At 39.5% G+C, this 13,864-nt stretch overlaps 1 protein-coding gene across 3 annotated transcripts in view; it reads right to left on the bottom strand.

The window, feature by feature from the left end:
- hdac11 (histone deacetylase 11) overlaps positions 1-13,864 on the bottom strand; it is a 36,658-nt gene that overhangs the window by 3,444 nt on the left and 19,350 nt on the right. For 2 of the 3 annotated variants that reach the window (XM_022203000.2, XM_022203001.2), the window contains exons 8-10: positions 13,652-13,714; positions 5,461-5,557; positions 4,183-4,361 (exon numbers count right to left, since the gene is read on the bottom strand). In XM_022203000.2, the coding sequence (XP_022058692.1) occupies positions 4,183-4,361; positions 5,461-5,557; positions 13,652-13,714 (339 nt within the window). The remainder of the gene's footprint in view (positions 1-4,182; positions 4,362-5,460; positions 5,558-13,651; positions 13,715-13,864) is intronic. The other variant, XM_051948510.1, reaches the window with a different exon arrangement.

Below are 13,864 nucleotides of genomic sequence, written 5' to 3'. Positions count from 1 at the left end.
TCAGGCCATTTACCAGCTCGAAACACAAATTATCTCTGTACCACACATCAGTGGAGCACCCCAGCCTCCCCACTAACACATTCTGCAGATTTAACTTATTTGCTCCAATTATTTTCTGGAATTTGCAGGATCAGTGGAAAGAAATCTCTGCACACAGGAAGCAATAAATCCAAATTTGCTTCATTTGTATCAGCTCTCAGTTTGATTTTAAATTCCCTGACAAATTAGCTGCGTGAAGCGCTCACATGACCCGACCCAGCTGAGCCCGCTGGTTCTACACTCAGACATTTCTCAGAGAATAACGGAGAAAGATATTCAACATTAGCCTCAGATAGACTTGATTTATTAGCACTCAGCACAAGCTAATAAGCGCAGAGTAACAGACAGATTGGTCATGACTCATTTGGAACATATACAGACACATATTTCTACTATGTGGGTGGTCATTTCTGAAGCTCAAAATGCTAAAATCACATCTATTCATCATCCATCTCATTCATTTTTTATCATATAGCAACAATATTGCTTATAAAACTGCTTTTTTTCTTTACACCCGTAGCAGCTTGTGAAAATCTTTGTCGCATCTCAGGAACCATCCCAGTATGATTCAATGCAAGATGTCAAAGAAATGCAAATAACTGCAGTCCATTTATCATAAGTGTTTTTTAAATTAATTTGATACCAGCAATTAAAAACAAGCTAAAGCATTTCTACACCCACACACACTGAACCCACAGCATAGACGTACCCATTTGACAGGACAAAATATAGAGCAGTCAGGCAGAAATGATTCTAGGAAATGAATATACTGTGGAAAAAATATCGAGCAGCTGAGCTGAAACTTTTGAATGGTAGAATAATGTACAGTAAAAGGCGATCTGCTGTAGTGCCTTTTTACACTTTATAAGGCAAAATGTTTCAGCCCTCGTCTTTGTCCCCTTTTTCGCATTTGCTGTTCGATGAAGACGTCTGCTTCTTCTACAGATTTTTCACTCACACTTTCTTCTTTCAACAAATTCAGGAGAAGAGATTTTATTGAATTAGGTGGCAGCTGATGCCTGAAGTGTATGATCTCTGCATCTGTCATTATCAGTAACAGGTGCCAATACACGACTGCTGACTGCTTGTGGTGATGAAACAACCTTTTGTTTTTTAACATCAGTGTGGAGAATGCTGATTTCTTAAATTTGAACGGCTATGTGCATATATTCATTCAGCAACTGGTTACACTGCTGCACTGACAGGGCGGTGTTTTTGTCACCACCAGAAGAAGTGTTCAGAGACTGAGGCTACCCCAGCATATCAAGGTGAGATCATTCCTTTATCCTTTTTTATGAGTGTAAATTTATGCATTTGTGTGTGTTCTTCATTGTTAATGTTAAATTATTACTAACATACCTTGATAAATAAGTTAAAGCTAATTCCAAATAATGTGCTCCAATTATTTTTTTGTCCTGGTCCGAATTAAAAATAGTTCCTAAACACTAATTAACAATTATTGACATGAATTGAAATGAAATAAATTGCCCAACTCAACCAACAGGGTGCTGATTGCAGTTCACTTATTGGCCACTGGTGTCACTACAAGTGCTCACTATCACAGATTTAGACAGATTTGTGAACAATATTTGAGAGAAATGGTGATACTGTGTATGTGGAAAAAGTTTTAGATCTTTGAGTTCATCTCATAAAAAATGGGAGCAAAAACAAAAGTGTTTTGTTTATATTTTTGTTGATTGTAGATCTGATCAATTTCTGTTATCAAAGACTTGGAGAAATGTGTAGCATCTTTAATAACATTACCAGATTTTAAAGGTTATATCTTTTACCTGAAGCAGCTCTATGTGCTTTTAGATAACTCCATTTTTCATTTTACTAATCGTATTACTTCTTTCAGACACTGTAACTGAATTTTCACTGTCATGTGAGTGTTCTGTGACAATGTACATTTGATAGTACTTATTTCTTCATTATAATGAAATTAAATAAAAACAACAAAATGTGTGCACTTGTCCAAGACATGTATTTGTGTTGGTGAGCACCACAGATTGTCCATATTAAATACATGCCTTAGTAAACTCTGATAACCCTCTAGAGTAGCTTTGGCACTGTGGCTGTTAGCAGGAAACTTACTGCAAGTGTGGGTTCTGGGACAGTCTCGAGACTCTGCTTTCGTTATTTTAAGATTCTCATTAATAATTTGCTCCCAACTGTAACTATGATGGTCTCTATATTTGCTAAGCCTATAGAGATTCATGTCTGGCTGGGTCCATCTCCATGGCAACAGCAGCTTTGCGGAGGCGTCAAAATATTTAGGACCATCTACATGAGTTGGTACATATCACAGTAGATATCATTAAAAGAACTTTGAAGCGTTACATTTCTAATTCATAGTGGTCAAAAAATAAAAATCCAGAACCAGCTGTCCCATCTCCACTCAGTGGCTACTTTATCAGGTACACCTGTACATGACTTCAATTCAATACAGCAGCTCTATCATCAGTAGTACCTGGATGAACAATCTGTTTTTGCCGACACTGTCAAAAATGTTAAATTATACCAGGGGTTATCAAACTGTTCAGAGACTGTGCCATAACATTTGGTCACCATGTCTGTTGAGAAGCTCCTTGTCCAGTGATACAACCCTTTGACAACATTTGTAATGCTCCCTGAAAGTCCCGCTGTGTAAACATATAAAGGACCATCTGCGCTTCGTGCTGAATTTCTAAACTGTGTCAAACATGGCGAGCCTTGAGCCTACATCTTATTTTGGGAAAGAGAAGCAAATCTGGCAAGTACGGTACCACTGTTAGTGCTCTGACCAGCACACAGGGTATTGGAGCACCCATACGCCATTGTACCACAGTTCAGGCCGCTTGTGCTAAATGTTCTCCCCAACTCTGCCTTGACGATCGAACCATGAGGGATGAATTAATGGCGCACAACTACATGAATGTTGACGAAGATAACGAGAATGCTCCTGTGCACTCCTGACTCGATGTGCCTTGTCAGGTTTTGGAAATGCTAGTTTTCCATTCTGAAAACTAGCATTTCTTCTCCTGGTTGTAGCCAAAGATACACATCTGGTCAGCAGCTGTGATCCTTTGACTTAGAGACTGACTCGAGGCTGTTTGCTCTCTGTTGCAGTTTGAGGTCCATGAAGAAATCGCAAATGCACACCCACCAGTGGTCACAATACACATGAAAGACGTGTTGCTGTAAATAGTTCTGTGTTACAAGACATCCTGATTCAAGACTGGTTGTGCATGTTGCACAAGCATGATCGTGACGTGCATATGCAATAATCTCTGAGCTTTCTGATCACCTCTCATATAATAGGAAGCTCATAGATAAAAATGGCCTTGCAGTAGAGTGCATTATATTGAGAGGAGTTACTGTGTTTTTCATTGTTTCCCAGCAGTCTAGAGATGCAAAAGCAAATATGCCCCAAACTACTCAGTGCTGGTAATTTAGTTTGGGATGAGATTTCCAGAGTTTGATCCAAACAGTTGCAGCCAGAAGCTGATTTATGTCTTTGTACATACATTTGTTTTGTTTCCCTGCTGTAACAAATATCTTTTGACACAAAATGATACGATAAGCTTTATTACTCGGTGAGGAATTCTACATTGTTGCAGCAGCAAAGGGGATAGTGCAAACATTTATGAAAGACCTAGTAACAAAAAAATATACATTAGTACTGCTTTCGATTGTTCAAGTTCTTGTGGATGTGGAAATAATGTTGCACACATCAGTGGTGCTGAACAGATTCTTTCATGAGTAGAACTACAGATAGGGAAGTAATACAAATTGCACAGATTCGTCTTTAAGCAGAAAAACCATGACACCAAAATGTACTGAGGTGCTAATTCTGTGGATTGTTAGATCTTTATTAGACTCACAAGTGACACTGAATAGTAGAAATGAGGCTGAATATGTTGCATTCCTGTCAAACACCCCACTTAGTACCAAAACATATAACTGGATTAACTTTGTGGCTGTGTCAACAAAATTGAACATTAAAGGCACCATCAAAGAAGAATTTACAGGTGTGCCTAAAAGGTAAGTCGCAGCTGAGAGTATAAAAAGTACCAAAACGCCAAATGTCCTTCCAGCTCAGGTCTGATATTTTGAAATTCTAGTATGAAGCGGAGAAAGTAATTGACAGAGCTGGTGCAGTACCTGTGGTGAAATAGAGAGTCCTCCAAGGGGGTCCCCATCCAGGATGTCTGTCCCTGCATTATAAACGATGATATCGGGTCGGACCTCATTCAGAGCTCCCTCAGAGTGGAGTTCTACTTTCTGAAGGTACTCGGAATCTTCGGTGCCCCAGTCCAGCTCCACCTTCCTCTTTATGGCTCCTGGAGGTACCGAAATATGAATGAAGCCACAGAACACAGCTGTCACGATAAACCAGACAATGTAAAGTTGTAGCAGTTATACAGAGCTGAACCCACAGGCCTCACATATACTAGTAATTGCTGCAGTATTTCATGAAACAGGATTTTTTTTTTCCTCAGCAAAGGCAGAGAAAAGAATTTTTGATAAATTTTAATTTGAATTCTTATACAACATTCAGGTAGGTAATTGTGTTTTTCCACCTATACAATCATATGCTCTTTTGCAGCAGTTCTTTAATTAATTACAATGTACATTTATAGTAATTAATGCAAACGATGAAAAAGGTTAATTAGGAGACCTTCATGTTTCAAAGTTCAAACACAACTAAGCCGCAAAAGCAGGAAAGAACAGCGCAATAGCATGTAAAACAGAGTTCTTGGCAGTCTTGCAAGAGGACTTTCAAGAACAAATTGTGAGCTTCGGCCTTTGAAGGTACAAGGAATAAATGTGTCTTGGAGGAAAAATATGAGGAAGAAGGAGACTGTTATCTTAAACAAGCCAGAATATACATTTATTTGAATTTATTGAGTGGACAGACGACTAAAAAAGTCTTAAATTCAATTAATTGCAGAGAGGAAGATAATTGAAGGACGGAGAGCATTTTTTTGGCAGGACTGTGACATTGGGTCTGCAGAGTACCATTAGAACCGGGGTTAAATGGTGGCATGCGGTCGCTGTCAGATCATGTATTGACAGATTCATTTGTGGAAAAGCTGATTATGGTATTGCAGGGGCTGCTGTGTGGTACATTTCCTGCTGAGTGCTAATAGAGTTAGTAGTGGTACTGGGGGAAATCACAGCATAATTAAAATGGCACTGAGTGACATCTAGGGGTATGGAAGGGAGGGAGGCAGTCCCTTCTCTACTACAACCTCACTCCACCCAGGGATCTGGAGCAGTGCTGGGCTTATTTTAGACACCAGATTGCATCCTATTTAAGTGCATGAAAAAACAGGAAGCACACAAACCTCTTTGAATGTATGACTTATTTCACAATGACTATGAATTTAAAGGGAAAAAGACAAGTTTGAAGGGAAAACTAGCAGTGCTTTCACTTACTTTTGGCATATCCATCGCCAGGATAGATGTAGCGATTATACATATCCATGATGAACACCCGCCTGTCATCCAGAAAGTCGCGCTCGTGTCCATTTCCCTTTAAAACAATGGAACTTTCATTTAAAAAAAAATCAAAACGGACTTTGATACCGTCTCATATTCTTGAAATATCATCCAGCACTGACAAACTGAATCAAGTTTTCTGCCCATGATGATTTTCTTGACAGTCCACTGCATCATTTCACTGTGCCAAGATCCACACACCTGTCCCTCAGACCCATCTGTTTACCCAGGACATGCTGAGCCGACTGACAGCACCAGACGAGGAATAAATAATCTTATGGTCTGAGGACATTAAATGTTAAAAATGCTTATAAAAAAGTCATGGCTACTCCATCAATTTTCATTTCCTTCCCTCCATTTGTCAGCCAAAGCGTCTGGCTGCTGTCACGAGGGAGATTAGGCTTTGTGCCAAATTTAGTATTACTGGATGAAAAGGATCCGTGAGACAAACAGGACATGCCCAAGTGACTGTATAATCTATTGTATGAATGCTGAATGAAAAAAAAAGTTGATTTTCCTATTGTGTGTAACTGAGCATTCTCCTGCAAATCTGAACTAAAGATCAAGTGAGGGGATGATCCAGATATTAGCGGAATACTAGAACAATCTGTCTATAGTTCAAAAATGCAAGTACTAACACCTATAAAGCTCAAAGATTACCACTGCATCTGTATTCACTGTGCTAATTTATTTAACTTGTTGCTAGCTGGGTGCACCGATGCCATATGGTGTATTTAACATCTTCCTCATGCAGAATCTGAAAATGCCACACAACACAGGCACGGCATTAGTATTACTCACAATGATCTGACTCTACATACAAAAATGTATTGAATAACTGTAAGATGATATAATCACATGATCATAGGGGCTTTAACATGTTAATTTTCAGCTTGACGAACAAGACCAACACAGCACAGAAGCAGATTTCAGATTTAAACATGAATTCTACACTTTTTAATCTCATTAATTCATGCAAGAATAGCAGCCATCTCTTCATATTTAAGTCTTTTAATTGACTGAAATCATTAGAAATCCTCTTCAGATCAGAGGACCATAACATTAACCAGTCAGGGCACTGTTTCCTTTTTCTTCCACAAATATTATCACTTAAGCTAAATTCAATTTGACCACAGGGCAGTTAAGTCCAGTTCCAATGAGATGAAGTCCCATTCGAGCCAATTTACAACAGGACTTTAGGTACTTTTAGGAAACTGATCTCAATCATTAATTGCTGAGTATTTTTTCTTGGTTGGGATCAAAAACAGCAAGATGGATAAACAGACAAAATGACCAGCACAACCAACTTAATTTTCCCTGTTGGTAGTGAGGAAAGAAAGATCTGAAGGGTCATCACTTGTCAAACCTTATTATCATCCTGGCAGCTGAATTGATATTATTGAAAAACTCCATCATGTATCATTGAGATCAAAAGGAAGAAGACAGAAGTTAGACAGAATAACAAAAATCTGTAGACAGCATTCAAATTGAGAGAGGTGCAACTTATATCAACAAGATGTCCTTAAAATGTTAGTCAGACAATGATAATGCTTCGTAGGTGCATAGTTGCTCAGGCTAGAATAAAATATATTATGCAGTAATAGATTCACTTGACAAAAAACTAAAGAAAAAATATCAACTCCAATATAAAGCAGTACTCCTTTACAGTTCACAGACTTAGAGAGTGACAAAAAATACAATCAGTAAGGTACAGACCGTCATCAATAATTGCTTAGGGAAGATACATTGACCAGGTAAGATCAGTAACACTGAAGTATGGTTGAAAACACAGCAACTATCAGAGGAAGAAACTGGAAGAAGAAGAAGATGGCGCTGGATTGAGCATATGTAATGAAAATCAGAGACAAACACCAGCAAACAAACTCTGATGTGGCACCCTCATGGAAAGACTAAAAAAGGACCGGCAAAACAACACCTAGCGATGGGATCAACAACAGAACATCAAGAGGCTTTGGTACAACTAGACCCAATTGGAAGGAAAAACCCAAGTTGTTTCATATCTAATTGATCTGTGTCCGACCTGCAGTTAAACCTCTGAGATGAGGTTTAAATCCAAGCTTACACCTCAGATCATTCTTAATAGATAGAGCCTCTCGAAACTTAAGCAGAAAGCACAAAACCTGCGTTGACACTAGACTGGTGGTAAGAGGTGTGTTGCAGACAAACTGAACAGATAAACTACATCTGCAGGTCACATTAAGGGTACAGAGAACTGTGAGTGGTGCATTTTGTTTGTACTATATGAACCAACCAACAAACTGCACTGAGGCCTCTCACGGGCTTATTTTAGACAATGATTAAATCAACATGTAAGTGAACACTCCGTGCTCTTCCAACTCTAAAAGACAGCCTGAGACTATAAATCAGCTCATATGCTGCCTGAGCTCCCGTTGCCTGCAGACTTATTAGTCTTATCCTCTCCCCCACATCCGGTACTGTACAATCAAGGGCTGCTGTTTTACTGTCAGTCAGCCTTCAAACAAGTATTTTCCTTCAGTTCTTTAGAAAAGATATGAAGCTCAAAAATCTGTATTGAATATTAGAACCATCTATCACTTCTTAAGAAAACAGAATCAAAGAGGCAGATATAGAACATTTTCTTTCTTTTTGCATCTGAAAGGAACAGAAGACTTTTACAAGATGACAGGATGTTACCAGCAAAGAGCAGGCGATGATCAACAAGGAGTTTTTTTCTTGCACATACACAGTATTTATGGTAATTAATTATCAATGTCTGTTTGATCTCTGTGGCAACAACACATTAATATATAGAAACAGTGGGTATAATGAAAAAAGGGATTAGTAATTAGTAGATTTCACTGATGTATAGAGCATAGATCATCCATTTTTACGAAGGCTGCCCACCAAACAGTATGATTCTACTTATCAGCTTAGATGCCCCCAAGACAAATCTAATTTTTAACTGCATGTCTTTGTAATGGCATTTTCTGTCTTGCTATAACTTTTACAAACTGAGTTTAGCCTCAAAATCTAACCAAGCAACAAAAATGGCTGTAACTGAAAGAAGAGAGGGGTGATGGAGAAGAAGCACAGCTTGATGTGTGAATATTCTGTCGCTCTTAGCTCTCAGCAAAGAACCAACAAGCTGAATAGCTGAATCTGACTTAACTTTGCCGCAAAACAACATAATCTACACTCAACAAAAATATGAACACAACACTTTTGTTTTTGCTCCCATTTTTTATGAGAAGCACTGAAAGATCTAAAACTTTTTCCACATACACAATATCACCATTTCTCTCAAATATTGTTCACAAATCTGTCTAAATCTGTGATAGTGAGCACTTCTCCTTTGCTGAGATAATCCATCCCACCTCACAGGTGTGCCATATCAAGATGCTGATTAGACACCATGATTAGTGCACAGGTGTGCCTTAGACTGCCCACAATAAAAGACCACTCTGAAAGGTGCAGTTTTGTTTTATTGGGGGGGTCCACTCCTCTTCAATGGCTGTGCGAAGTTGCTGGATATTGGCGGGAACTGGTACACGCTGTCGTATACGCCGATCCAGAGCATCCCAAACATGCTCAATGGGTGACATGTCTGGTGAGTATGCTGGCCATGCAAGAACTGGGACGTTTTCAGCTTCCAAGAATTGTAAATGGTTGTATTTATATAGCGCTTTTATCCAAAGCGCTTTACATGATACATCACATTCACCCATTCACACACTGACGGCGGAAGTTGCCATGCAAGGCGCTAACCACAACCCATCAGGAGCAATTAGGGGTTAAGTGCTTGCTCAGGGACACCTCGACATGAGCACGATGGGCCAAGGATCGAACCGGCAACCTTCCAGTTACAAGACGGCCACTCTACCCACTTAGCCATGCCGCCCCTTAATTGTGTACAGATCCTTGCAACATGGCGCCGTACGTTATCCTGCTGCAACATGAGGTGATGTTCTTGGATGTATGGCACAACAATGGGCCTCAGGATCTCGTCATGGTATCTCTGTGCATTCAAAATGCCATCAATAAAATGCACCTGTGTTCTTGGTCTATAACAGACACCTGCCCATACCTTTAGAGACGGCTTATGGTAGATAAATGAACATTCAATACACCAGCAACAGCTCTGGTTGACATTCCTGCTGTCAGCATGCCAATTGCACGCTCCCTCAAATCTTGCCACATCTGTGGCATTGTGCTGTGATAAAACTGCACCTTTCAGAGTGTCCTTTTATTGTGGGCAGTCGAAGGCACACCTGTGCACTAATCATGGTGTCTAATCAGCATCTTGATATGGCACACCTGTGAGGTGGGATGGATTATCTCAGCAAAGGAGAAGCGCTCACTATCACAGATTTAGACAGATTTGTCAACAATATTTGAGAGAAATGGTGATATTGTGTATGTGGAAAAAGTTTTAGATCTTTGAGTTCATCTCATAAAAAATGGGAGCAAAAACAAAAGTGTTGCATTTATATTTTTGTTGAGTGTAGAAGGGCACAAGTTCAGCCAATGAAAAACATCCCACATTCCTGGCAGATTGTTTTGCTACATGAACAGGATCAATGAATTGATTACTTGATGATAATTCTAATGGAGAATAACAATGATGATATGCCTCCAGATTACATTTAAAAAATTTGGCTGCTTTTGATAACATATCACTTTATAATTTCTCAAAGGTCTTCAGTTGGGTTGATTTCTGGTGTTTGTGGTGGCCAGTGGCATATAATTCACCCTCATTTTCATCAAACACATCATGTTTGTGTGCATCGTGCTGTATTAAAAAAACATCTTCATTTGTTTTGTTTCCCCAACAACTTCTTTGTTTTCCTTTAACTTTGGACAAAGCGAACTCCTCGACTAAATGATAAAACAACATTCCATGGTTACTTCGGGACATGAAGGTCAGTCAGTCCAGAAAATTTCAGGAACAGCCAAAACCATGGGCGAGTCATGAACTGACTGGTTAGACTGGTGAATCGGACCCGGCATGGAAAAGCTTTTGCAAAGAAACCACTACTGTGGGAGACCAAGAAGAAAAGAATTGTTATAATCCACAAACACAAAGAATGGACATTAGACCAGTGGAAATCTGCTGGTGACACTGTTGGACATGTATTCAGAATTGAAGGTAACCAGCATGGCTGCCACAACATCCAGCAGCTACATCAAATCTAGTCTGAGCTCAGCAGGACCAGCATTAGTTTTTTAGCATTACAATAATCCTAAACACACTCAATGTCTACAAGGACAGTTTGAGCAAGAACCAGAGTGATGGAGTGCTGCATCACATGACCTAGTCACCACAACCACCCATTTGCATCCAGCTGAGATGGTTTGGGATGAGTTCAACTGCAGAGTGAAGGAAAAGCAGCCAAGAGGTGCTTAGAATGCCTATTGGAAAAAACCCAGCATTTAAATCTGAAAACTAAGACATGTTTTGTATAATTTCTGAACTGAAGAAATCTTTTAGAGGTGAGGTGTCCCTTTTCAAGAAACTGAAGCAAATTCAGTGGCCTGCATTTCAAAAATTTCTAGAAATAGTAAAAGGTAAATAAAGTTTAACCACTAAAATCAAATTCTGGTTTTCAGTCATTAATGTAAGTATTTACCCCATCAGTTAAAGGGGTAGGGGTAATTGTATTGCTCAGTCAGTGCCAGTAAAAAGGTCAACAATCACTTATTGTCTTTATTTGATGATACATTAAACAATGAATGGTCTTTAAAATGCATTTGGACTCATAAAAACATCCCCAGGGCTCAGTATAACAAACACACACAGCTCACACTAAACAGCTCTTAATAGACAGATAGTGATCTGTCTTCACGGTTCTCACACTCAAGCTTGTTATGAACTCAAACTAAAATCATTACCGTTGAGTTGTTGACTGGGTGAATAAGCAACCCAGCTGTCTGGGCCACAATCTCACTTTATATGAGGACGAGAGAACTTTATGTGTCATGTTTCAGGGTTGTAATTAGGATTTTACTGCATATTCCCGATATTTCCTCCTTGCCCAATTATCTGCTGAGAGGGTCTTCATGCAGATTTGCTCCTTTGTTCTTCTTCATGAATTATTCACTCAACATTTGTATTGATCCCCTGCTTGTGTCAATAGGTAAAGGAGCATCATTACCAATAAACCAGAGCTCAAAATAAATAAAGCTCTGTTCCTGGAATACAGCCACGGTCCTCAGCAATCTTGAGACATCATCAATGTTAACACAGTTCTCAAGGCTAATTGGTGGTGCATACAAATCATTACGCTGGAAACACAGCGTAAGACTAAAATATGATAATCAGACTTAAAAATGGTTGAGTCATTGTTTTCTACAGCTGGGGAGAGCTCAGTCCACTAATGGTGACCTACTAAACAAGACATGCAGTGCAGAGACAGCACATACTGCACAACGTAAACACAGCAACTGTTTTTCCTCTCGTCACTTATCGAGTCAATCAAGTTACCAAACTCAACTCTAAGTAACAGTGTCTTCTCGGTTGCTTGCAGCTGAGAGTCAAATGTACAATGTTTTGTAGATAATACAAGAAGACAGAAAGTTTGGGAGTTTGCTTCAACAGGCCTCCATCTTCATCAAGTTGGATTTCAGAAATGCCTAGAGCCTCATTCGGATCAGGGAGGGAAACAAGTGGGGCCGCATTCAACACACCTCTGGGTCACTTTGAGTATCAATATCATCCCATTCGGTCTCACAAATGCCCTCCCAGTCTTGTAGGCCCTCATCCGACCGTCACCAAACTCCAGCCCCTAGAAGGTTCAGCTCTCGACCAGAGACCTCTCACGTCCCACAGACTCTTGCAGACTAGCTCCAAGATACAGAGGACCATGTGATATAGAAAAAGCAATCAATCCCAATATTACGAAGCTTAAACTCAATCTTACGCTTAACGTCCAACCTGCTTTTCACTGTTTAAATAAAGCAGCTACTCCAACATTCCTCGTGCTCAGCGTACACTCCCTCTTCAGACACACCTCATCTTCTTCAGGTGATCATCTCCAGCCAACTCTGAGCAGCCACTGCTCTCCTTTAAGAGTAATTGTTTAAAAAAATTCACCTTTTACTACCACAACTCTCTATTCTCCATCTGGATTCACAACCAACCTCCACACAGCAGACTATGTGTATTTCCTGTTATTTAGCTCTATTGCTCGTGCTAACTTTGCAGTTTCAACACCTGTCTATCCAAGATTAGAGAAAACAAAGAGTCACACAAAACAGTGCATAAAAACATTTCATTATTCCAAATAATATTTTTTTTCTTGACTCACTTAAATGTTTGTATTTTTGTCTGACTGATAGCAAACACAGAAATGAACACAGAAATTTTGGAATGGCCGCTTTGCTAACTGCATTAGCGATCTCCATCTGGAACACTGTGTTGGCTGTTCTAATCAGCCCCCATATTCATCTGCGCTCTCCATTTGTTTATATTTATGTGAAAACGGACATGCAGGAGAGGTCGTAGCAAATTAAATAACCAGTAAATCCAATTGTTGGAAAGCTTCAGGGAGGCACCAATATGTTCTGTTCACATGCTGTTTCAGGCAATTCCTTACTTCCATGAATCTTTACAACGGTGATGGAGAGTGCAAAATTAGTATGACCTGCAGAACCTTAACAGCCACATTAACTGAAATTTGGGCAAGTTGAAACAAACCAGAAGTTGCCTTTCAGTTTGATAATATATTTTAAAAAGCGGATGATTCTACGGGTCATAGAAGAATGTAATAACAAAGCACACAGTGGCGGTGCATCACATTTATGTCACTTTTCTTTCTTCAAACACACAGAGATATAAAGCGCTTAACATAACAAAATTAAAAACACATGTCAAGCACACACATTACAGTGTCAACATGCTCAAACACACAAACAGATGACAAATATCCTGGAGATAGTCCAATATTATCCAAAGCCTGTATGCACCCAGCTGTTTGCCAGTCAAGATGTTTTTAGATACATTCCAGTGAATATGACAGTAAGGGCCAATTTTGGCCACAGGGAGCCGCATTGACTGGTGTGGTGGTAAAAGGTTGTTATCTTGTCATCAATGTCAGCTCCTAAGCAGCGCTGCACATTGACGTGAAAAGAATCAACTGCATCGGCTCACCTGATGAGCATCCAGATCGATGATGGTAGCCCTGGAGATGCCTTCCACTCTCTCAAACAGAAACTGAGAGGCGAAGAAGAAAATATTTGGTTTCTCTCTGAGGAGACATTCACTGTTTAGATTCTCAATGAGGCATTCCAAAGAAAAAGCTTTACTTCAAAGATGGAATAACATTTAGATTAAAACACAGAAATGTCCAATCATCTAGTAAAA

The sequence above is a fragment of the Acanthochromis polyacanthus genome, chromosome 5 (assembly GCF_021347895.1).
Source record: "Acanthochromis polyacanthus isolate Apoly-LR-REF ecotype Palm Island chromosome 5, KAUST_Apoly_ChrSc, whole genome shotgun sequence".
NCBI classification, from domain to species: domain Eukaryota; kingdom Metazoa; phylum Chordata; class Actinopteri; family Pomacentridae; genus Acanthochromis; species Acanthochromis polyacanthus.
This window is presented reverse-complemented; position numbering and strand designations above follow the sequence as displayed.